At 49.1% G+C, this 22,886-nt stretch overlaps 1 protein-coding gene across 1 annotated transcript in view; it reads left to right on the top strand.

Moving 5' to 3' along the window:
- DOT1L (DOT1 like histone lysine methyltransferase) overlaps positions 1 to 22,886 on the top strand; it is a 60,913-nt gene that overhangs the window by 20,518 nt on the left and 17,509 nt on the right. Inside the window, exons 8-22 of the mRNA XM_029965663.1 lie at positions 1,321 to 1,400; positions 3,238 to 3,306; positions 6,166 to 6,272; positions 7,106 to 7,147; positions 8,919 to 9,002; positions 10,271 to 10,505; positions 11,832 to 11,945; positions 13,274 to 13,365; positions 16,417 to 16,518; positions 17,069 to 17,206; positions 18,069 to 18,194; positions 19,167 to 19,639; positions 19,872 to 19,995; positions 20,711 to 20,857; positions 22,115 to 22,241. Of these exons, the coding sequence (XP_029821523.1) occupies positions 1,321 to 1,400; positions 3,238 to 3,306; positions 6,166 to 6,272; positions 7,106 to 7,147; positions 8,919 to 9,002; positions 10,271 to 10,505; positions 11,832 to 11,945; positions 13,274 to 13,365; positions 16,417 to 16,518; positions 17,069 to 17,206; positions 18,069 to 18,194; positions 19,167 to 19,639; positions 19,872 to 19,995; positions 20,711 to 20,857; positions 22,115 to 22,241 (2,060 nt within the window). The remainder of the gene's footprint in view (positions 1 to 1,320; positions 1,401 to 3,237; positions 3,307 to 6,165; positions 6,273 to 7,105; positions 7,148 to 8,918; positions 9,003 to 10,270; positions 10,506 to 11,831; positions 11,946 to 13,273; positions 13,366 to 16,416; positions 16,519 to 17,068; positions 17,207 to 18,068; positions 18,195 to 19,166; positions 19,640 to 19,871; positions 19,996 to 20,710; positions 20,858 to 22,114; positions 22,242 to 22,886) is intronic.

The following is a 22,886-nucleotide window of genomic DNA, read 5'->3' as shown; positions in this document are numbered from 1 at the left end:
CCCCCTTCCTTTCCTGGATGTTTTCTACTCCCATTAATATGTTTGGCTCTTTTGCAAGGCCTCTTTTTTGGCACATGGGGAGGAGGAGGAGGAAGAAACCCCTGCTAGCTTTCCTTGCCAGGCAGGGTTTCCCAAATTTCCAAGTGCAAGGCGTAGCAAGAAGGGCTTTTTTTTTTCCCCTTGGTGTATAAACATTTTTTTCATTGGTGGTTTTTCACAGCTTTGGCTGCTGCTCTTAAACTCGGTGTCCTTGCTGAACACATTTCATGTGTGGAGGCTCTGGCAGGGGGGTTTTCCAGCAGACCTCTCACAAAGGAACCAGCTCTCCATGTGGGAACAATGTGCCAGAATGGCTCTTTGTAGAACCCTGGAATCTCCTGAGCTGGAAGGGACCCACAAGGATCATCCAGTCCAACTCCTGCCCTGCACAGACACCCCAACAATCCCACCCTGTCCCTCAGAGCGTTGTCCAAACCCTCCTGGAGCTCTGGCAGCCTTGGGGGTATTTGTTTTTCAATCTGTGGCATGTTCTGTTTATCTCCCAAACACTTTTACCCTTTGTGGGGTTCTACCTCTGGACAGGTTTCTGTGTTTCCACATGACTTTGTTCCAGGAGCAAAACCCCCTCCTTGGATGTTCTAACCTGGACAGAAAGAACCGACTCCTCCCTTGTGGGTGGGGGTGAAGTGCTGGGTTTAGGGCAGGACAAACGTGCTCAGGTGTCACTGTCTTATGGCATTACAGGGAATTTACAGCTGGAAGAGCAACAGGTTGTGGACTCCCCATCCCTGGAAGTGTCCAAGGCCAGGTTGGAGCAACCTGGTCTAGTGGAAGGTGTCCCTGCCCATGGCAGAGAGGAGAACTCATGAGCTTTAAGGTCCTTCCCAACCCAAACCATTCCATGAATCTAAACCATATTTTGCTATTTTACTGTAATATTTGAAATGCAGGGGAAGAAGCACCAGGGTGAAATGAGGCCTGTTTGCTGAGCGTTGCTCTCCACGTGTGGTGGGAGTTGCTGTGTTGGTGTTGGATCTCACCCCAGCAGAGGGTGAAAACCTTCCTTGTCACATTGTTTTCATGTCAAAACTCCCAGGAGCTGCCAGAGCAGGACCCTTCTGAATGTTTTTAGCTGTAACTGCCCGGGCTGAAGGTAGAGCTGAGGGCCTGGTTGGGTCCCTGAGCCAGAGGAAGGTGTTGGTTGGGTGGCAGCAGCCCTGGAGTTGGGGACAAGCAGTTTGTCACTGTCCCTGTGACGTGGCTGGGGGGTTGTGGTGTGTCCTTGGCTCCCTGTTCATCAGCCTGACCTTTCCTTTGCAGTGTTATTTTTGTGAATAACTTTGCCTTTGGCCCTGAGGTGGATCACCAGCTGAAGGAGCGATTTGCAAACATGAAGGAAGGTAAATCCTGCTGGAAGTGTTTCTCTCTTGGGTTCCTGGTCCCTGTGGGAGCTGGGGTGGGAGGGGGGCTGTCAGAGCTGGGCTGGGGATTTGTTCTGTGCCTTGGGGCCAAGTGGCTGCACCACAGGGGTTATTTCTTGGGCTTTCTGCTTCCCACCTTAACACCTCCTCACACCTACCTGGCTCCTTGGAGGAGGGAGACTGTGGAGCAGAGTTGGGCTGGGAGGAGCTGCTGCTCCTTCCTTTTCTCCCATGGGAACCTACAAACCATGCAACAGCCAAGGGCAAACCTCCTGGTTCCCTGGAAGTGTCCCAGGCCAGGTTGGACAGGGCTTGGAGCAACCTGGGCTGGTGGAAGGTGTCCCTGCCCATGGCAGGGGGTGGGACTGGATGAGCCTCCAACCCAACCCATTGCATGATTCCTGGCTGCAGAGGCTCTGCATAGCCAGTTTCTATAATTCCATGTGGAATTCACTTACCGGGTTCCCCTATTTGAAGTTGTCACATTTAGTGCTCGGTGTTAACCAATAAATAATGAAATAGGATTACACACTGATAAAATGTGGGTGTTGCCCAGGGAAGGGAACGGAGCTGGGAAGGGGCTGGAGCAGCAGGAGCAGCTGAGGGAGCTGGGGGGGCTCAGCCTGGAGAAAAGGAGGCTCAGGGGGGACCTTCTGGCTCTGCAACCCCCTGACAGGGAGCTGGGGGGGGTCGGGCTCTGCTGCCAGGGAACAAGGGACAGGAGGAGAGGGAACGGCCTCAAGTTGTGCCAGGGGAGGTTTAGGTTGGAGATTAGGGAATATTTCTCCATGGGAAGGGTTGTGAAGCTCTGGCACAGCTGCCCAGGGTGGAGTCACCACCCCTGGGAGTGCTCAAACCACATCTGGACGTGGCCCTTGGGGACAGGGGTTAGTGGTGACCGTGGGGGAGGGTTGACAGCTGGACTTGCTGATCTTAAAGGTCTTTTCCCACCTTAAAAGAGCCACAATTCCATACAAACATGGCTGTTGGCCCTGGATGTCCTGGTGCTCCTTGGGAAGTTGCAGCCTGGGGGCACCCCCTGACCCCAGCATGGCCCTGCCTTGGCCCAGGGTGGCTTTTTTCTTTGCTCTTAACCACTGGGATAAGTAACAATTTTATTTGGCTGTGGCAGAAATTCCAAAAATAACTATTTCTGAAAAGAAAAATGTGTGGTGTGAACAAAGAATCTGTGGCTTCCCATGGCACAGCTTTGTGCTGAAATAAATAATGGGACTTTTGGGCTCTGTTGCAAACCATAAAACCCCCCAAATTAAGCTGTTTTCTTTAATTTTACTGGTTTGGTTTTTAATTTTTTAAACCTCTTTAATGGTGGCTTAAAAGCAGTGGCAAACTGGGGACAGTTCAAGCACTTTTTATAATGAAGAAACCTTATTTTTCTTTCCAGAACGTGCTCAGGCTCTGCCTTGGGCTGAATGACCCCAAATACCCATGAAATGGAGATTATGGCCTTTAAATAAAAGGGCTTTGGGGGCTTGTGTATAAAAGATCCCATCTTGGAAGGAGATAATTGAAATTTCTTTAGTTTGCCACTGAGAATCCATGTGCTCTTTCTTTTCCAAGTGTTTTAAATCTGTCATTTTAAAGTGATCCTTGAGGTGTCACCTCAAAGATTGACTTTCTTGGAGACTGTCAGAATGAGAATTAGCTAATTTATTCTTTTTAATGATATACAGGTGATAGTTTTATAGGGCTGCTCTTTAGGGCTCTGTCCCAGGTTATATTCAATAAGTAGTTATTTCTAGAACAAACCATGGAGCTGACTTTGCTTTGCTTTTTTTCCCTTTTCTTTTTCCAGGTGGGAGAATTGTGTCCTCAAAACCTTTTGCACCTCTAAATTTTAGAATTAACAGTCGAAACTTGAGTGGTATGGTTGTCCTTTTTATTGTTCCTTACAGTTGGGGGTTATTCATTATGTGAACATGTCTGGGGTGGGATTTTGTTTCATTATCTGAATGAATTATCTGGGGTTTTGTTGCTCTCAAGAGTTGTGTAAATAAGTAGTTTGTGCTCCTGGATTTTAGTGTTTGGACCATCAAGGTGTCCCTGGCTGGGCAACTTTACAGGTGAAGAGAAATGAGGTGTTCAAGGGTGGATTCATCTCTTTGGCCACAAAGAGCTGCAGGGACTCCCAGGTTACACTGTGGCTGATTGAATCTGGCCAGGTGAACCCCACCAGTCATGATTCCTAAGGCTTGGAAGTTATGGAGCCAGGCTGGGAGAGCTGGGGGGGTTCACCTGGAGGAGAGAAGGCTCCAGGGAGAGCTGAGAGCCCCTGGCAGGGCCTAAAGGGGCTCCAGGAGAGCTGGAGAGGGACTGGGGACAAGGGATGGAGGGACAGGACAAGGGGAATGGTTTCCCACTGCCAGAGGGCAGGGTGAGATGGGACATTGGGAAGGAATTCTTCCCTGTGAGGGTGGGGAGGGACTGGGATGGAATTCCCAGAGCAGCTGTGGCTGCCCCATCCCTGGAAGTGTCCAAGGCCAGGTTGGACGGGGCTTGGAGCAACCTGGGCTAGTGGAAGGTGTCCCTGCCCATGGCAGGGGGTGGCACTGGATGATCTTTAAGGTCCTCCCAACCCAAACCATCCCAGGATTCCCTCAAATGGTCACCTTTGAACTCCCTGTGTGCTGTACACTGAGCACACAACCCTCTCCCTGCACACCCAGGCCCTGGAGCTTCTTTATTGCCAACAAAGTTTTGTGTTTTTCTCCTCTGAACACCCCAGACTTGAGATTTGCCAGTGTTGTCCTTTGCAGGGGCATGAACTGCAGTTTTTGAGGTTGTTAATGCCTCTTGTTGCTGGTTTTGCTTCTGAGCTGTTTTAAACTTCCATTGTTGGAATTGGGGTTGTGCTTTGCAGGGCCAGGAGTTGGACTCAGTGATCCTCGTGGGTCCCTTCCAGCTCAGCACATTCTATGTTCTGTGAAATTTCTCAAGGAAAAGAAGGATCCAAGCTGGGCTTTACACATATTTACTGTGTCCAGTGCAAAACATCCCCTAAATTGAAACCCCCCTTATTCCCCTCTCTGTGCAAACGTGGTGAGGAACTCACTGAGTTCCAGATCTCAAGCTGTGTTTGGTTTTGGCCTGACACTCCCCAACTGCTTTTCAAGAATAGGGATTTATGGACTGTCATGAAGTAAACTGTGCCCTTGGGAGTTATTTTTATTAGGCTGGAATTGTTGTGGATGTCCCACTCATCACATACCCAAACCTGCCCTTGGAAGCTCTTCTCTGGGGCATCTCTTGGTTTTGGACCTTATTAACCATTGGGTCCTGGCTTTGCCAGTCCTTTGGTACATGGACTTGAAAATAAAAGGGAAAAAAGGTGGAATGGTCCTCCTGGCACTGCTCAAAGCTCTGGGAAGCTGGAATCCTGCTGTCAGTTTGCCCGTGAGACAAAGAGCCCGAGCAAAGCTCAGCAGAGCTTGGGGAAATGCAGGAAGGCACCTGGGGAGGTTTCAGTTAAACCTGCCCACAAAAATCCATGTTTTTGGCCTCTCCAGCCTTTTCTTTCCTGGCTTCTGCCCAGTTCCTTATCTCTCTGCTACATTTGGGAGGCTGGGGCCAACACGTGCTGCTCCTTTCACCTCATAAAGCCCTTTGTGACTGTCAGTTGAGCCAGATCTTTATCCCATTCCAGCTTTCACCCCACTGTGGATTCACTGGGAATGTTTTCTAGAACACTGAAGTTTTAGATATTAATGCTTAAAGGGAATGCTGATGTTAAAATTATATAGAAATAGGTAATTATAGAGATGGCTCAGCAAAAGGATTGATAACAGCTTCCATAAGCAGGAAAATTCCAAGCACTCAGATAAAAGGACTTTGAAAGAAATCACCTTTGTGTGCTGCAAACAGGGAAAATTGTGGGAATAAATTTTAGATCCTAATCCCATTCTGTGTTTGGGAAATACCAATTTCAAATGAAACTGTGCTGAGCCTGGGGCTCATTGCAGTGTTAATGGCCTGTCCCAGGTGAGCCTTCCAGGGAAATGTCATCAGCCATGGCCAGTGTCCTGCACGTGCAGAGGAGGGAATGTCACTGGTGTCTTGATCTGAAGGATGAACAGTTAAATAATTTACAAAATACACTGGAAAAGAAAAGCTTTAAGAAACACCATTTCCCTCAATACCAGTTTTGTCCTTAGTCCTTCCATCTGGAAGAAGAAATGGAAATGTGGAAAGAGTTGGACTAACAAAAACAAGGATTAAAGTGTGGTTAAAATAGGGGTTGAGGTTGCTGAATCCCAAACCTTGCTTTTGGCCTCTTCTGGGTAATTTCTCTTTAATTAGAAGCATTCCAGAATTTCTCCACTGGCTCAGTGGTTATGGGGATGTTTGAGGCACATCCCATTGCTATTAATTGTGGAGAACAAAACAAATAGAGGCAAGAAAGCAAATACAAACCATGTTTGTGCCCAGTCCAAATATAGGGCCCAGTTTCCAGGGGCTGGGGATGTTCTGGGGCTGGGTCTGTCTGATTCAGTCCTCCTGGGCTGTTGTCTGAGACACAGTCCTGTCTGCTAAAAGCTTGCACTGGGTTGTAATTGCAGAGATAAAAGGTTGTTTTCTATGTTGTGATGCAGCAAGAGAAGAAGAAATTCCCTCTAAACTCACTGCAGTGCTTTTCTTTAGGATATGAACCCCAGATTTCCCTTTGGTGTCACCTGGTGGGTTCAGCTGAGCTGAACTGAGGCAGCTTTTCCCTTTGTTCCCACAGATATTGGCACTATAATGAGAGTTGTGGAACTGTCACCACTGAAAGGATCCGTGTCCTGGACAGGGAAACCAGTCTCCTACTACCTGCATACTATAGACAGAACCATAGTGAGTATGGCCAGCCTGGGCAGCATTCCAGCTCCACTGCCTGGGGCTTGGGAATGGTTTTCCTGTTCCTTTGGGGATTTGCAGACCTGTAACACACCTACAAGGAGTGGTTGTGCAAACCACCCTGCAGGGCTTTGGCTGCTGCACACCCCCTGTGGGTATGGACAGTGCTCTGGGAATGCAGAGTCACAGATATAATTCCTTTAGAATCCTGGTCTTGTGCTCTGAGTGAAGTCTCTGTGTCTCTGGTTCTCCCTGTGCTCTGTGCTGCACACACCATTTCATTTGGTCCTGTTCAACCAGGAAATCTCAGTTTTAGGACCAGCCAAGCTCCACAACAACCCTGATGCATCCATTGGTTTTTTCCCTTCGTTTAAAGAAAACAAAAAAACTCCTGTAAAAATGAAACCTTTTGTGGAGGATTCCTTTATTGCACAGTAATTTTTTTTTTCAGTGTGATTGTGAGGCTGTTTTCCTCACAGTCTAACAGTGCTTTTGTTAAAGAAGAAGCCAGAGTGGAGATAAATGGTGGAGTACAAGGGTGCAGTGGAAATAACCTGGTTGCCAGTTCCCCTCTGCTGAGGGGAGATATGTGACACAAAGCCTTCAAACAAGGCCAGCCAGGGCTGGGGATGATAAACCCTTGTCGAGGTTGGATTATGTCCCGTTACACAACAGGCTGTGTGGCTGAAAAGAGTGAATGGGAATGGAGCTTATCAGGAGCAAACCAGTCAGAATTCTGCACTTCTGCGTTTGTTTTAAGCTGATATTTTATTCTGATGTGCTCAGCTGTCATGGCTCTGAAAGCAACTCTCTTCTCTTTCTATTTTCAGCTTGAAAACTATTTTTCTAGTCTCAAGAATCCAAAACTCAGGGTAAGTTTCAATCATTCGCTGTAGAAAACTCAAAAAAAAAAAGAAATGGAGCAGCCACTGAAGGATTTGGTCACAGATGCACAGAAGTGAGAGGAAATCAGATTTTCTTGATTAGGAAAGGGCAAGGAGCTGATTGAAGTGAAGCATCAGATGCCATCAAGCACTAATTCAATTATGTGCAGGGGATTCCTGGTGGAGGATTAGTGGGGCAGCCTCCAGGTGCTTTCACCTTGCACTGGAGGTCTCTGAGGAGCTGTTTCTTCATTAAAGGACTGGAATTAAAATGCCAGAGGATATTTGGGATGTGCAGGGCTGTGTTAATCTGAAGTAACCTGGGGCTGGAATTCCCAGGAAGAAAACCAAGTGAGGCCACTTCATTTCAAACTTGAGAGGTGGATGTTCATCTTCGGACTGGCCTGTTCAGAACAGACTCCTGGTCGCTCTGGAATTAAATTCAAATTTGGGAGTAAAAAAACTTCTTGGGGTCAAAACCAAAAATGGCAGGACAACATCCATGAGATTCTGACCTCTCCTGCTGAGAACAGGGAGGCCCCAACCTGCCTGTTTGATGCTCTGGGTGAGAAGTTCAATCCCAGAGGTGTTGAAATGGCCACAGTTCTGCAGATTAAATCCCACCTGGAAGGTGCAGGAAAGGCTTTGACTGAGCTCCTGGAAATTTCCTGTTGGAAAGAGGTTGTTTTTTTTCTCTGAGAGAAAAAGAGATTTTATTTTTTTCTGAGAGGTTTTCTCTGAAGGAGGAAATTTCCTGAGAAATTTCCTGAGAAAATCAACCTTAAGAGTTGCTGCTTTTGTTTTTATTGATGTCCTTGACAGATTTGGCTGAAGGTGAATGGGATGGTGATTAATGGCTTTGCCATTTCCAGTCATGTCAGGTTTTTAAAGTGATGTATCACAACATGAAAAGTTGTTGAAATATTTAATAATAATAAAAAATACAGCAAAAAACTCCAAAACCTGATACAGGGGTGGGGTTGGGAAGGGAGAATATGGGAAGAGATTGGGATTTAATCCCTGGCTGGAGGTTTGAGGTAAGGAATGCAGTGCATTCACCTCCCTGTTCCCAACCAGTGCTGGGCATTTAAGTAATATAATAATTTAATATTCAAATTATATCAAAAATTACAAATATAAAAATATAAATATAGTCAGTATAATTTATAAATGCAAATACAATATAACTATAAATATCTAAAATTAAAAATATATAATATATAATATGAACATAATAGAAATAAAAATAATGCAACAATAGAATATTTAAATTAAATATATTAATATATACAATTATAAATATCTAAATAGAATTTTGATATAAGTTATAAGTATTACTATAATAGAAATATACAAATATATAATGTTTAGATAATTAAAATTAATTTGGCAATTGAATTAATATAATAATTTAATATTTAACTTATCTTTATAATAATAAATACAATCATAATTATAAATATATAAATAACTAATTTATATATTAATATAAATATAAATGTGATTATATAAATAATAAAATGTATATATTCTAGAATATTTATAATTAAAATATTAAACTGGTAATTGAAATAATATAATAATTTAATATTTAGTAATAAATAATAAGTTTTTTCCCTTTTCTTGTAGAAAACTAAGCTGGGAAACACAGTGATCTGTATTAAAATGTGATAAATATGCATGATATATATGTCAAATAAATATATATCTGTGAGACAAAGACAGATTCTGAACTGACCTGCTCTAAACCTTCGTGCAGGAGGAACAAGAGGCAGCTAGACGTCGTCAACAGAGGGAAAACAAGAGCAACACAACGACTCCAACCAAGGTTCAAGAAAACAAGGTGACCCTCCCACCTTTCCCTGCAGGGCACGAGTGTGCTGGGCCTGCCCCAGCTCGGGGCGAGCAGGGTGGGCACAGCAGGGTGGCAGCAGGGTGGGCACAGAGGGATGGGGCATTAGCGGGTGGCTCCACAAGGCAGGGTGGCACAGGCAGGGTGGGTCTCTGCAGGGTGGGCCCAGCAGGGTGGCACGCAGGGTGGCTCTGCAGGGTGGCACGCAGGGTGGACAGCAGGGTTGGGCCTCTGCAGGGAGGGCCACAGCAGGTGGGCTCATTGCAGGTGGGCTCTGCAAGGGTGGCGCTTGGGCCCTGGACCCTCAGCTGCGGGCCAGAAACCGGGGAGGGAGTGTCCTGAAGCTGCCCTGGGAGGTGCAGCAGTGACTGTGGCACAGAGGTGTTGGGCTCTGCAGGGTGGGCTCTGCCCTGGACACCTCAGCTGGGCCCAGAATACCGGGGAGGGAGTTCCTGAAGCTGCCCTGGGAGGTGCAGCAGTGACTGTGGCACAGAGGTGTTGGGGGATGGCTGGGGGGTGTCCCCTCAGCAGGAGCTCCCAGAGCTGTCCCCAGTCCCTTCTGCAGACACCCCGTTCCCCTCTTGCTCCCTCGTGGGATCCTGGGAGAGACGAGTGACTGTTCTACCCAGAAATACAAAGTACTGAGGGTACTTTGACTTTTAAATGAGGTTCAGTTGAAGAATTGAGTCAGTAAAGGATTAATAATCAGCTTTTCTTAGACAACAGGTTCAGATTTAGTGGCATCACAGAATGGTTTGGATTGGAAGAGACTTCAAAGCCCATCTCATCCCACCCCTGCCACGGGCAGGGACACCTTCCACTAGCCCAGGTGGCTCCAAGCCCTGTCCAACCTGGCCTTGGACACTGCCAGGGATGGGGCAGCCACAGCTGCTCTGGGTAACCTGTGCCAGGGCCTCCCCACCCTCACAGGGAACAATCCCTTCCCAGTATCCCACCCGAGGTTCCCCTCCCTCAGCATTTTCTTTCCTGTAATGAACAAATCCAGAAGAGAATGATCACAACTCCTTGGAAACAACTCTTATCCCAAGCAAGTCCACTTCACTGGCAAGCTATTAAACTACAGTGCATCAGTTTGCTTTCATAAAGTCATTAAGTGTACAGGCATTAAGGTATTATATATATTCTAAGGTATTAAGTTTAAAGTTATTGAACACAGTCATTAATGTTTGCTTAAAAGGAACTTTACATACGGGGGTAGAAATGACTTAAAGAGCTTTTGGCTTTTCCAAACCTCTCAGGATTCTGGTGCTGAGGAAGAAAAAGCTGCAGCAAACTCTGTCAAAAAGCCATCTCCCTCCAAGGCAAGGAAGAAGAAGCTGAGCAAGAAAGGCAGGAAAATGGCTGGGAGGAAACGGGGCCGCCCCAAGAAGATGAACCCGGCGAGCACCGAGCGCAAGACCAAGAAGAACCAAACTGCACTAGAACTTCTGCACGCCCAGACTGTCTCCCAGACATCTTCATCCTCTCCTCAGGGTGAGTTCAGGGGGCCTGCAGAAGTGTCTGAGCTCTGGCTGTGCTTGCAGGTCCTTTATTGCCAGGTGCAGTTTGGTTTTGTGTCATAAATTCCCTGTGTCCACCTGTAAGAGGTTGGCCTAGTTTGACTCCCCAAAGCTCCTCCATCACTGCCCTCCTCAAGTGGACAGGAGATAGAAAATATATCAAAGGTTCCTGAGTTGAGATAAGCACAAGGAGAGATCCCTCACTGATCACCATCAACTTGGGGATATAAATTGAATTTATTACTAACAACATCACAGCAAGATAATGAGAAGTATAATAAACCTTAAAAACATCTTCTCCACCCCTCCCTCCTTCCTGGGCTCTCCCTCCTCCCCCCCAGCAGCACAAGGAGATGGGAATGAGGTCAGGGTCAGTTTGTCACAGGTTGTTGCTGCTGCTGCTCAGGGAGAGGAGTTGGAGTCCTTCCCCTGCTCCAGCCTGGAGTCCCTCCCATGGGCAACAGTTCCCCATGAACCTCTCCAACATGAGTCCCTCCCATGGGCAACAGTTCCCCATGAACTGCTCAAACATGAGTCCATCCCATGGGCTCAATCCTTCAGGAACAGGCTGCTCCAGCCTGGGCTCCTCTCTCCGTGGGGCTGCAGCTCCGTGCCAGGACTCTGCTCCAGCAGGGGCTTCCCGGGGGTCACCTCCTCCTTTGGGCATCCCCTGCTCTGGAATGGGCTCCTCTACGTGCTGCAGGGGGGTCTCTGCACCCCCATGGCCCCCCATGTGCTGCAGGGGGGTCTCTGCACCCCCATGGCCCCCCATGTGCTGCAGGGGCACAGCTCCCTCCCCATGGGCTGCCCCAGGGGAACCTGAGCTCCAGTGCCTGGAGCCCCTCCTGCCCCTCCTCCTGCCCTGCCCTGGGGCCCTGCAGGGCTGTTCCTCTCCCATGTTCTCACTCTGCTCTCTGCACCCAATTCCATCTGCTCAATAACATTTTTCCCATCTTAAATACATTATCCCAGAGGTGTTCCCACTATCTCTGCTGGGCTCAGCCTTGGCCAGCAGCAGGTCCATCCTGGAGCAGCTGGAATTGGCTCTGCTAGACATGGGTGGAGCTTCTGGCAGCTGGTGACAGGAGCCACCCCTGTAACCCCCCTGCCACCAAACCCTGGGCACACAAAGCCCACACAGCCCAGAGCAAAGCTGCCCTTGGCATGGGGGTGATGGGGGGGGTCTGTCTGTGGGCACCTGCTCGAGCTCAGTGCTGGATCCCACAGTGTAAGTGCCATGGGGAAGCTGTTGTCCTTGCCCCAAACACTGACTTCAGGACCTGTCTCTGTGTCTCCCCAGATGCCTACAAGTCACCTCACAGCCCATATTACCAACTACCTCCTAAAGTACAGCGGCATTCGTCCAACCAGCTCCTGGTGACTCCCACCCCGCCTGCACTACAGAAGCTGCTTGGTAAGGCTGATTTACCACCTTGTTTGTCATGGGAACCCCCCTTTGAGGTTCCTGAACGTGCAGTGAATCGAAGGGCTGATAATATCCACAGAGGAATGGTGTGCATGGAACAGGAGAGGGATGAGCTGCTTCCCACCTTCCCCACGTCCCTCAGCATCATCACAAGGGCCCCTCTGCTGCTGCTCAAGTTGCTGTCTTGCTTTGCATTTGTTCTTTGGCATTGTTTCAGCTCTCATTTGGTCCCAAAGGCAATAAACTTGGGTTCAGTAGGAATCCAAACTAACTGTAAATGGAAATGGCCGGTCAGAAATCACTTTATTTGAAATGAAAAGACTCTCTTGTAATGAAATGGTAGGATCTTAGGGAACACCATTTCCTCACAAAACTCAGAGCCAATAAATGAGATGCTGTCTGAGATTTTGAGGCCACAAAGGTGTGGTTGGAAGGAAAAACTTGCAGGGTGTTTTTTTGGGTCTTCTGGTGTCCGTCCCCTCCCAGCTATTTATGCTTTGGTGTTGGGCAGGAGCCAGTTTAGGATCCTCTGGGAATCTGATGTAATGGTCCTGTCTGTGTAGAGACCAAGGGCATCTGTGATGTCCTTAACTTCTGTTCTCTTGCTGTGGTGTCTTAGTTTAGGCTGATTTCTTTCTGTAGAGAAAGAGAGAGGAAAACAGTGATTGAGAGGGACATTTTGTGGCTGGGTGGGGGAGAATGACACTTGTCTGGACGAGGCTTTATTGCAGAAGTCTGTAGACCATGTTGGTGCAGCAGACTGGGCTTAGTCCTGTCATTGGCCTTTAATGCTGGAAGGGCTGGGGAGAAGGAGGGTCATTGCTGGAGATCAAGGATAATGAGAAGGGGAGAGTAACTTGGGTGTAGAGCTCATGTGTCTGTGTGGAGGGAGGAGCAGGAGGAGAACAGGCCCTGTGTGTGGTGCTGGGAGGGTGACAGTCTGAGCTCAGGGCTGGTTTGGGCTCCTGCAGCTCATCTGTTTTATTATTTCTACTTACAAAGACCTCAAATCCCTCAGCTCCTCTCCTCATGCAGACACACCACTGACACCCAGCACCTTCTCTGCCTGCTGGAGTGTGTTGTCATGGCTTCCACTGGTTCCTGTTCTGAGGAGCTGATGGATCCAAGAGCTCCCCTGGCACCAGGAGATGGATTTCCAGCATGTTCTAAATCCAGCTTTAATGGCTTGGCCTGACTTACAGTCCAAATCAAAAGAAAGCAAAGTGGGGAGAGGTGGCAGGGGAGCAAATAGGGGTAAGTAGGATTATTGCTCTTATTCTCTGTTGGAATTCATCATCTCCTGGTTTCTTTTGCAGACTCTTTTAAGATCCAGTACATGCAGTTCATGGCTTACATGAAAACCCCTCAGTACAAAGCAAGTCTGCAACAGTTACTGGAGCAGGAAAAGGTAGGTCTCATTTTGAGCATTTCTAAACAAAATTACCAGACTGTGAAGTACCTTCAGTGTGGGGAAGAATGCTGGGCATGGGAACTGTGGACACTTGGAGCAGAGCTGCACCAGGCCAGGGATAAAGGCTCTGCCAGAGTCCTGCTTAGGCTGAATGACTGTTTGGGCATCTTATTGCAAACTCAGTCACTCTTTGTGTGCTTAAATCTGCAACCTGGGAGAGAAACCCATCTCCTCTGTCCTCTGTGCCTTCCCCCTGATAAGACTGACTCGGAATCATGGAATGGTTTGGGTTGGAAGGGAACTTAAAGCCCATCCAGTCCCACCCCCTGCCATGGGCAGGGACACCTTCCACCAGCCCAGGTTGCTCCTTTGATCCAACCTGGCCTTGGACACTTCCAGGGATGGGGCAGCCACAGCTGCTCTGGGCAACCTGTGCCAGGGCCTCCCCACCCTCACAGGGAAGAATTCCTTCCCAGTATCCCACCTAACCCTGCCCTCTGGCAGTGGGAAGCCATTCTCCCTTGTCCTGTCAGTGTCTGCCCATATAAAAAGCCCCTTTCCCTCCTTTTTATAAACCTTTAGGCCCTGGAAGGGGCTCTCAGGTCTCCCTGGAGCCTTCTCTCCTCCAAGTGAGCCCCCCAGCTCTCCTGGCTCCAGAGCAGGGGGGCTCCAGCCCCCCATTCCAGGGATGTTCCACCATGGAAGCAGGAGGGGCTCAGACTGGAATAAGCTCCTTTCCCACAAGGAGAATCCACCCCAAAAACTCTCCACACATCAAACCCTTCTTTAAACCCTTGGAGCATCTCTGTGGCCCTTCATTCATTTAAATTTACCAGGTCATGGGCTGGAATTCATGGAAAGGCAAGGAAAGCCCTGGAGCTGGCAGGGGGATGTTTCTCTGCTGTGGAACCACCAGCAGAGGGAGGAAATTTCCTGCCTAAAGCTCTTCTTGTATTGCTTTATCTCAGTTCTGAATGTCTTATTTGCTGTATCAGTCAGCTCTGATGAGAGAGACTGCCTGGTGCTGTGGAGGAACCTTTCCCAGTAATGCTCAACAATAAACTTTAACTTACAGTTAAAGCCTTCCAGGGCCTAAAGGGGCTCCAGGAGAGCTGGAGAGGGACTGGGGACAAGGGATGGAGGGACAGGACAAGGGGAATGGCTTCCCAGTGCCAGAGGGCAGGGATAGATGGGATATTGGGAAGGAATTGTTGGCTGTGAGGGAGGTGAGGCCCTGGCACAGGTTGCCCAGAGCAGCTGTGGCTGCCCCAGCCCTGGAAGTGTCCAAGGCCAGGTTGGATCAAAGGAGCAACCTGGGCTAGTGGAAGGTGTCCCTGCCCATGGCAGGGGTGGGATGGGATGAGCTTTAAGGTCCCTCCCAACCCAAACCAGTCTGGGATTCTGTCCCATTCCAGCTGTTGGTGGTCCCTGTGGAAGCTTTGCTTTGCTCTGTGGCCTCTGTGAAGTGCCAGCATAAAGAAATGGGGTTGGTTCCTGGGGTTTTCCATGCTGGGAACTCTCTTTCCAGTTGAGAGGGTTGTGCCACCCTGTTCCTGGCTGGGAGCTGATTCATCTGGGGTGGTGTTCCTGCAGACCTTTCTCCTGTGCTTGTTTCCATTTGGTTTCACAGTCCATCAGCACTTTGAATTTTCCTCTTTCTCCTTCAACAGCAGATTTTTTGCTTGATCTGCACTTGTCAGGAAAGTCAGCACGAAGGGAACTTGCCTTGCACAAAGGGAGGGATGGGGTGCAATTCTTGTGCCCTACACTGAGAAAAGTCATCCCTTGGGGTGTGTGTCCAACAGCTGTTCCAGACTTTTAAACGTTAAAATGAAGAATTCACTATGAAAATGTTTTTAATGGGGTGTTGCATGGCAAATTAAACCTCACAGAGGCAGAACTTGGCTGGGTAAGGGGCTGTGTGGGGTTTATTCCATAACTCTCTCTTACTATAAGGGTTTGAAGTACAAGAAAAATATTTCTGTAACAATTTTAAAAGAAGCTGCTGGTTCCCAACCTGCCCTTAGATGGAGCTGTCAGTCCCTGCATGGCCTGGAAGGGCTCAATGAGGTGTCTGATGTTGAAAACAAAGATGGTTTTCAGCATCAGCTCTGCAGGGACTCAGCTCTTTCCCAAGCCAGTGGGAGCTGAGTGCCAGAGCTGGGTTTTCTTGCACGTGTGGAACTTGCCAGCACTGCTCCTTCCCTGCTTGGGATCAGAGTCATGGAACCACTGAGGCTGGAAAAGATCAAGGTGCTTTTTGCCCTTGTTCTCCACTTTTTTGGGATCAGTGCCTCAGTGTCTGCACAATTCCTGCCTGGCCTCAGCAGCAGAAGCTGGAGAACAGGGGGATCTCCAGAGCTCTTTCCTTGCTGCCTCATCCTTTATCCATCCTTGGATAAATGAGGCTCTTCAACCAGTCCTGCCCTGCCTTTTGCTGCTCACCCAGTGTGTGGCCATGGAGTGAGTGAGCAGGAATGTCCTGGGCAGGGAATGTGCTGGGAGTGGGTCGGGTGACCCCCTGAAGTTATTGTGGCACGAGTAGTACAACTGGTTTGGCTTATTTATGACTTTCTTCCTCCCTCCCCCTCAGTGTATTTTCATTTACTGCATCTCTTCCATGAATGTTGTACAGGGAAAAGGAATTGGGACTCTGGGGATTTAGATCCAGTTCCCAGTTTGGTAACAGATTACATACAGATAATCTTTCCCAGTGCTGTTTCTGCCCTGGCTGATGTGATTATTGCTGCTGCTTTACAGTGCACTGGGAGGATAAAAATGAGTTTTTAGGAATTTCTTGATTGTATTTTACCAGAGAGCAGGAAAAAAACCTCCTTAAAAGCTCTTTTCAGCTGACTTAACTTCCCCAGGTATCCCACAGTAACAAACAGAGGGTCACAGGAGGGGGAGCTGGGGGAGCTCAGGAATCTCCTCAGAGCTCAGGTTCACTCCCAGTGTGCTACACAAATCAGGTGTGAACATCTTCCTGAGATGGACCGTGCTGCAGCTGGTGCTCAGTGTGTGTTTTCTCACTGTTCCCTCCTGCAGGAGAAGAATGCCCAGCTCCTGGGCACAGCACAGCAGTTGTTCACCCACTGCCAGGCCCAGAAAGAGGAAATCAAAAGGCTCTTCCAGCAGAAGCTCGATGAGGTGACCCTGGGGGGGGGTGGGACTGGTGCTCTGAGTCAGCTGTGTGCAAACATTTGTGGCAAAGCTGAACAAGACCAGGGCAGTCTGAGGCCTTCAGCCTCTGTTTTGCTGCAGATCAGGCTCAGCAGTGTGGGATTTGTGTCACACTCTGGGTGTGTTCTGTCCTCACTGTTGGGACTGTTGTGGGTCACTCTGTGTCCCAGGGAAGGGGGTCAGGCCACAGACATGTGATGTTCAGTGCAGGATTCATCCCCTGCTGCTCCAACAAACTCTGTGTTGCCAATGCAAGCTCAGAGGAAAATGTGGGGGCTCTCCACAAAAATAGTATTATTTTGGCTGCAAGACCCTAAATGCCTATTTTAAAGTCGAATAGTTGGAAGAGCAGCTCCAAGGTACTTCTGTCCTTCCTTGTTGTCCCTGAGCAGTGACAAAGTGCCTTGGAGAATGTTCCTGTGGGCTGCCCAAGCTCTCCAGATCTCCCCAGTGCCCCTTTGGAATGTGACAGTTGTCTGGAATTACTGACTGATCCTTCTCACTCCTCATCTCGTAGTTGGGAGTGAAAGCTCTGACATACAACGACCTGATCCAGGCTCAGAAGGAAATCTCTGCTCACAACCAGCAGCTGAAGGAACAGACCAAGCAGCTGGAGAAGGACAACAGTGAACTCAGGAACCAGAGCTTGCAGCTGGTGGGTACAGCCCCTGGGCTGAGCACGGGGGTGCTGCTCTTTGTGGAGGGCAGGGTGTGGGCTGGGGCTGAACAACCACCCACCCTCTGTTACAGAAGAATTCAGGGGGACCTTTTTCGGTGACTTTTCTTTGTCTCTGAGCACATGCTGAGGTGACAGTTGGCTTTGGCAAGCTGTGTCCCTGAGCAGCTCTGGGTGTCACTGGGGTTTGTACAGGGCTTCCTTTGGCCAACACTCTTGGGGTTAGTTCTATAACTCACACTGTTATAGAATCATGGAATCGTTAAAGTTGGAAAAAACCTTTAAGATCATCAAATCCAACCTTCAGCACCTCCCCAAGTGCCACATCCACACATTGTCTGAACACTCCCAGGGATGGTGACTCCACCACTGCCCTGGACAGCCTGTGCCAAAGCTTCACCACCTTTTTGGTGAATAAATTTTCCCTGATATCCAACCTAAACCTTCCCTGGTACAACTTGAGGCCGTTCCCTCTCATCCTGTCCCTTGTTCCCTGGGAACAGAGCCCGACCCCCCCCAGCTCCCCCCTCCTGTCAGGGGGTTGCAGAGCCAGAAGGTCCCCCCTGAGCCTCCTTTGCTCCAGGCTGGGCCCCCCAGAAAGTAGAAGAAGGAAAATCTGGGTGTGGACACAGTGAGGGTGGGTGGCAACACTATTTTTAATAAGACCCAAACTACCTTCTGCCACCCCCTGGGGGGACACAGGACCGAGGTGGGAGGGTTTTTCAACAGGCCAAGAAGCTTCTTGCACATCCACTGCAAGGTCCATGGCTGTCAGCTGTGTCTGGGGTGGTGGGAAGAGGGGGAAGGTGTTGTTTGATGTGTTTGTACCCTGTCTCTGCAGCTGAAGGCTCGGTGTGAGGAGCTGAAGCTGGACTGGTCAACGTTGTCCCTGGAGAATTTGCTGAAGGAGAAGCAGGCGTTGAAGAACCAGATTTCTGAGAAGCAAAAGCACTGTTTGGAACTGCAGGTAGAGAGCAAGAAACAAAGTCGAGTCACCAACTGGGGGCAGCTCTTGGGCAATGGGCAGTTAGGGGTGTTACACCAAAGGTGATGGTAAAGGAGAAACCAGGGACTGCTTTTTTCCCCTTTTTTCCCTTTCTTTTTTTTTCTCTTCTTTTTTTTTTTTATTGTTCCAGAGATTAATCTTTTTGTTAGAGTATTTTAGTAAAAACTTCCTTTTAAAGGAAGTAGATGCTATGTCCTGATTCCTGGGTAATGCTGTGGAAGAAGGAATTGTGGTTTACAATTACATATAATTAAAAAACATGACTTGATAGAAAGAAAGGTCCTGGTTGGCTGAATGTGTGGTTTGATGTCTCAATTTAGGAATAACAGAACCCCAGAATGGTTGGGTTGGAAGGGAACTCAAAGCCCATCCAGTTCCATCTCCTGCCATGGGGCAGGGACACCTTCCACTATCCCAGGTTGCTCCAACCTGACCTTGGACACTTCCAGGGATGGAGTGGGAACCAGTTCCCACAGAATGGCACTTACCATAGTGACAAGAAATTAAACTCCTTTTTGTGAAGAGCTTTTCTTTCCCTGTGAAATTGGCTCTAGAGTTATTCCAGCCTTTTGCTGGATGCCTTTGCATGGGGTGACTGTTCCCTTCAATGACTGGCAATACTGAGTTTCTGTCTATATAAGTGTACATATTCTCTCTATGTAAGTTGGAGATGTTTTATGTTTGGTTTCAAGATCTGGAAAGTTCTTTCCCAGAGCCTCTGAGCCATTCCCCTCACCTGGGCCTTTTGGTCTAAAGTTGAAATTAATGTCTCAGATTTTGGGTCCCTTGTCCTGCCTCGTTGCCAGAAACGGGGACACTTTTCCTGAGAAGCACGTGGAGGCAAAGCTGTGATAGAATGTTAGATGTGTGATAGAACATGTGATGGAATTGTCAGGAGTGGTCTTTGGTCACTGCTCTCCTCTCCGTGTCCAGATCAGCATCGTGGAGCTGGAGAAGAGCCAGCGGCAGCAGGAGCTGCTGCAGCTCAAGTCGTACACGCCGGCGGAGGAGCCCCTGTCCCAGCTGCACAGCAAAGCCCCCCTGGGCCGGGAGCCCGAGGCCGAGCACGGCAGGTTCCAGCTGGAGCTGGAGTGCTCCAAGTTCCCCCTGGCCCAGGTGAACGGGATGAGCCCCGAGCTGTCCATGAACGGCCACGCCACCCCCTACGAGCTGCAGCACCTGGGCCGCGCCTCGTCCAAGCAGAACACCCCCCAGTACCCCCCCTGCCACCTGGAGCACGACATCGTGCCCTGCACCCCCAGCCACGGCAGGCAGAAGGCAGACAAGGTGACCAGCCTGGCCCTCCCTGACTACACCAGGTTTTCCCCAGCTAAAATAGCACTAAGGAGACACTTGAACCAAGACCACGGAGTCAACGGGAAGGCGACGGCCAGTGAGATACAGAGGTGAGGGGGTGATGGGGAAGGAGGGGGTTTAATAATTTGGGGGTTTATTTGGATTGTGGAAAAATATTTTTCAAAGGGGAGGTTTCTGTATTTTAAAAAGTTTTGTTTCAAGAAAACAAAAACTGTCAACTTCTGGAGTAAACAAGATGAGCTTTGAGTTTGGCACAGGAATTCCTTGCAAGGGAAAAGTCATTAGTTTTTGTGTCCTAATAATTGTGTGTTTCCATTCCAGAGCTGAGCATGTCAAAGAGAATGGCCTTACATACCCAAGCCCTGGAATTGCAAATGGCATAAAGCTGAGTCCTCAGGAAACTCGGCCCTCTTCCCCAGCGGCCTTACCCAGTGCAGGAGAGAAGGTGAGGGATGTGCTCCCCCTGGGAGAACAAAGGGAGGCTTGGCAGGGCTAGGGAATGCAGGAATGGGGCCAGCTTGGCATGGAAATGGCACAAAAGACAGCAGGTGGGGTGCAATAAAATAATAATAAACTGGAGTTGGTTAGGGGAAGAGGAAGATGTGCTTCCTCTGAAGTACTGGTTTGCATGTGACCTGCACCAGGAAAGCAGTGGGACTTTTTTGACCTGGCAGTGTCTGCTTGAATTTGGAAAGTAGTGTCTTTCTTAGTCATAAAAAGTAACAAAAGAATGGTCCCTGCAATTGGGCCAGCCCTGGATCATACTGGGGCTCATCTCAGAGCAGCAGGTGCCTCCAGGAGCAGGTTGGTTACCATGGAATTGTCATGGCCACTCCAGAGGGCTCGGGGTATGAATTCTGTCATCTTTTCACAGAGCTCTAAGCAAACCACAGGGAAATGAGCACCTAAGGCATCCTTTTCCTGAGGCTTGGGGCCAGCAGTGCTGTAATTCCCAGGTTTCTGTGCTGTGGGATGTTGCTTTCCCAGGAGCCTGGTGCTCTTCCATCCCTGCCCTGCCTGTGCTGTGCAGTCAGTGTGTGATTGTTTCCAAAAGGAGGGGGAATGACACAAAGACAGGAACAAGCAGATTATCATTAGCTTAAAAAACCTTTTCAGCAAGAACATGTGAAGGAACTTGGCTTTTTCTTTTTGATTTACAGGTTTTGAGAGAGAGAACCTCTGTGAGTAATGGAGAAACTATCACCAGCCTCCCTATCAGTATTCCTCTGAGCACAGTGCAGCCCAATAAACTCCCTGTTAGTATCCCTCTGGCCAGCGTAGTCCTACCTAGCCGTGTTGAGAAGGTGGTGAGTAAGGGATTGTCAACACTTTCCATCCCTAATCAAAACCCCAGTGGGCAGGAATGGGGGTGCTGAGCCCCAGGAACCTTCACTGGGCTCCTCCTGGCTGTGTGACCCTCGGGGCTGGGGCTGCTCGGAGCTTCTGGAAGTTTTCCCTTTCCTGGGTCTCTGGGGCTGGGGGGATTTCAGCCAGGGAGGAAAGGGAAGGACATGCCTCAGGGCATCCTGGGCTTGAGTGTCTGGCTGGGTGGAAAAGCCTGAGAGTGGCAGTGGAAGCAGAGAGTTGCACGTGGCAGTTTGTTCTCAGCCCCTCCTCTGTGCAGGAGCCTGGAAGGGGAATGGTTCTGCCTCAGTCACCCCAGAGCTGTTTGTTCTCAGCACACGTGTGGAGGATGGGCTTGAACAGCACCTTGGGGCTATGAGACCTGGTGTGTGAGTGCCTGCTCTGCAGCAGAGAACTTTTGGGGCCATCTCTGTTTGACCTGTGACAAGTCCGTGCCTCTCTCAGTGGAAGAGGAATTTAAAATAGTCCAGTTTCTCCCCCAAGTGTTACAGTAGAGAACTGGGAAGTGTTTGCTGCTCTCACTGAGAGCTGTGAGTTCAGAGTCCATCCCTAGATGCCTGTCTTACAATCCCAGAGTGGGAAAGCTGGACTTGGTTCACAGTGTTGAATCCATTACATTTTTCCAGCTGAAGACTCCTGGTTTTAGCAGAACCACTGCCCAGCTCTGAGCAGAACCTGTGTGTCCTCAGGGAGAGAGAACGTCAGCCCTGGATGGCACCAATCCCTCCAACACACTGTTGGCTCAGGCTGCCATTTCACAGGGGTTTTCCCTGCTTTAGGAAAACCCCCTCGGGGAGTGTCCCAGAGAACGTGGCCTGAAGCACCTCATGTTCAGTTTGGGGTTGTTTGGGGGAACTTTGTGTGGCCAGGACTGGGGACAGGATACAACCTTTAGGTTCTTCCCTGCTGCCTGTGAAGCAGTGGGATGAGGCATTCCTGCTCTGATGGGCCCTAAATATTCTGGGATGCTGAGCCTGCCCTCCCTCTCTGCACGGGGTCTGCTGGCCACTGCTGCAGTGGAATTAATCACAATATTTCTGTCCCAAAACATTCTGATCCACGTTTTCCTCAAAACAACCGAAATCTGGGACATGTAGGAAGCAGAGCCACTTCCTGAGGTAGAACCAGTGCATGTGAATTTGGTTTAAACTGTGGGTTTTTGCTGTTTGCTGTACTGAAATGCCTGTTTCTCTCCCCAGAGAAGCACACCTAGCCCAGTTCATCAGAGCAGAGACTCAGCAACACTTGAAAAGCAGATTGGTGCTAGTTCTCATAATGGCATAAGCAATGCTGCTGGAAACAAGCCTCTGGCTTTGGCTACCTCAGGTAACACCTCCCCTGTGCACAGGTGCTCTCGTGTGGGGACAGCTCCCAAATGCTCCCAGCTCAGTTTTCCCAGCACTTCTTGTCAGGTCCTTCAGGCAGTGCTGGGTGAATGTGTGTTCTGGACCCAACACTTGGAGCCCCACAGCCTGGGTGATGCTCTGAGGCAGGAGGTGCCCCCAGATTGGGTGCATCTGGGATCAAGGGTTGAGTTGAGGTGCCTTTGGCTGAGCATAAATAAATAATTGCTTCTGTAAACTCCGTGTGGATCAAGAGCCTCCCACCTTCCCAAACCTGCAGGGTATTGCCCAGCTGTGCCAGGAGCTGGTGGACTGGCTCTAAAGTTTGATTTTACAGGGTGATGGGGGTATTTTAATATCAAAATGAATTTCTTGGTGAAGGTTAAAGAGATGCCTCCAGAGCAGTTGTAAAGGCACAAGTACCTGGGGAGGAAAAGGTCAAATGGGAGAGGGCAGGGATGCCTTTGGGTGCAGACATTGCCCCTGAACTCACTCATCTGTGGAAATTGTGGCCTTTAGCTACTCAGGAAATGGGATTGGCCAGGAAAAGTAGGTTCTAGGGTCCAGAAGTGATTCTACAGCTGCTCCCTCACCAGAGAGAGGTTTTCTCTCAGTGTTCACCACCCCC

This window comes from Manacus vitellinus, unplaced genomic scaffold (assembly GCF_001715985.3).
Source record: "Manacus vitellinus isolate BGI_N305 unplaced genomic scaffold, ASM171598v3 scaffold_114_pilon, whole genome shotgun sequence".
In the NCBI taxonomy this organism is placed as follows: domain Eukaryota; kingdom Metazoa; phylum Chordata; class Aves; order Passeriformes; family Pipridae; genus Manacus; species Manacus vitellinus.
Note: the sequence above shows the minus strand (reverse complement) of the source record. Positions and strands in the feature narration are given on the sequence as shown.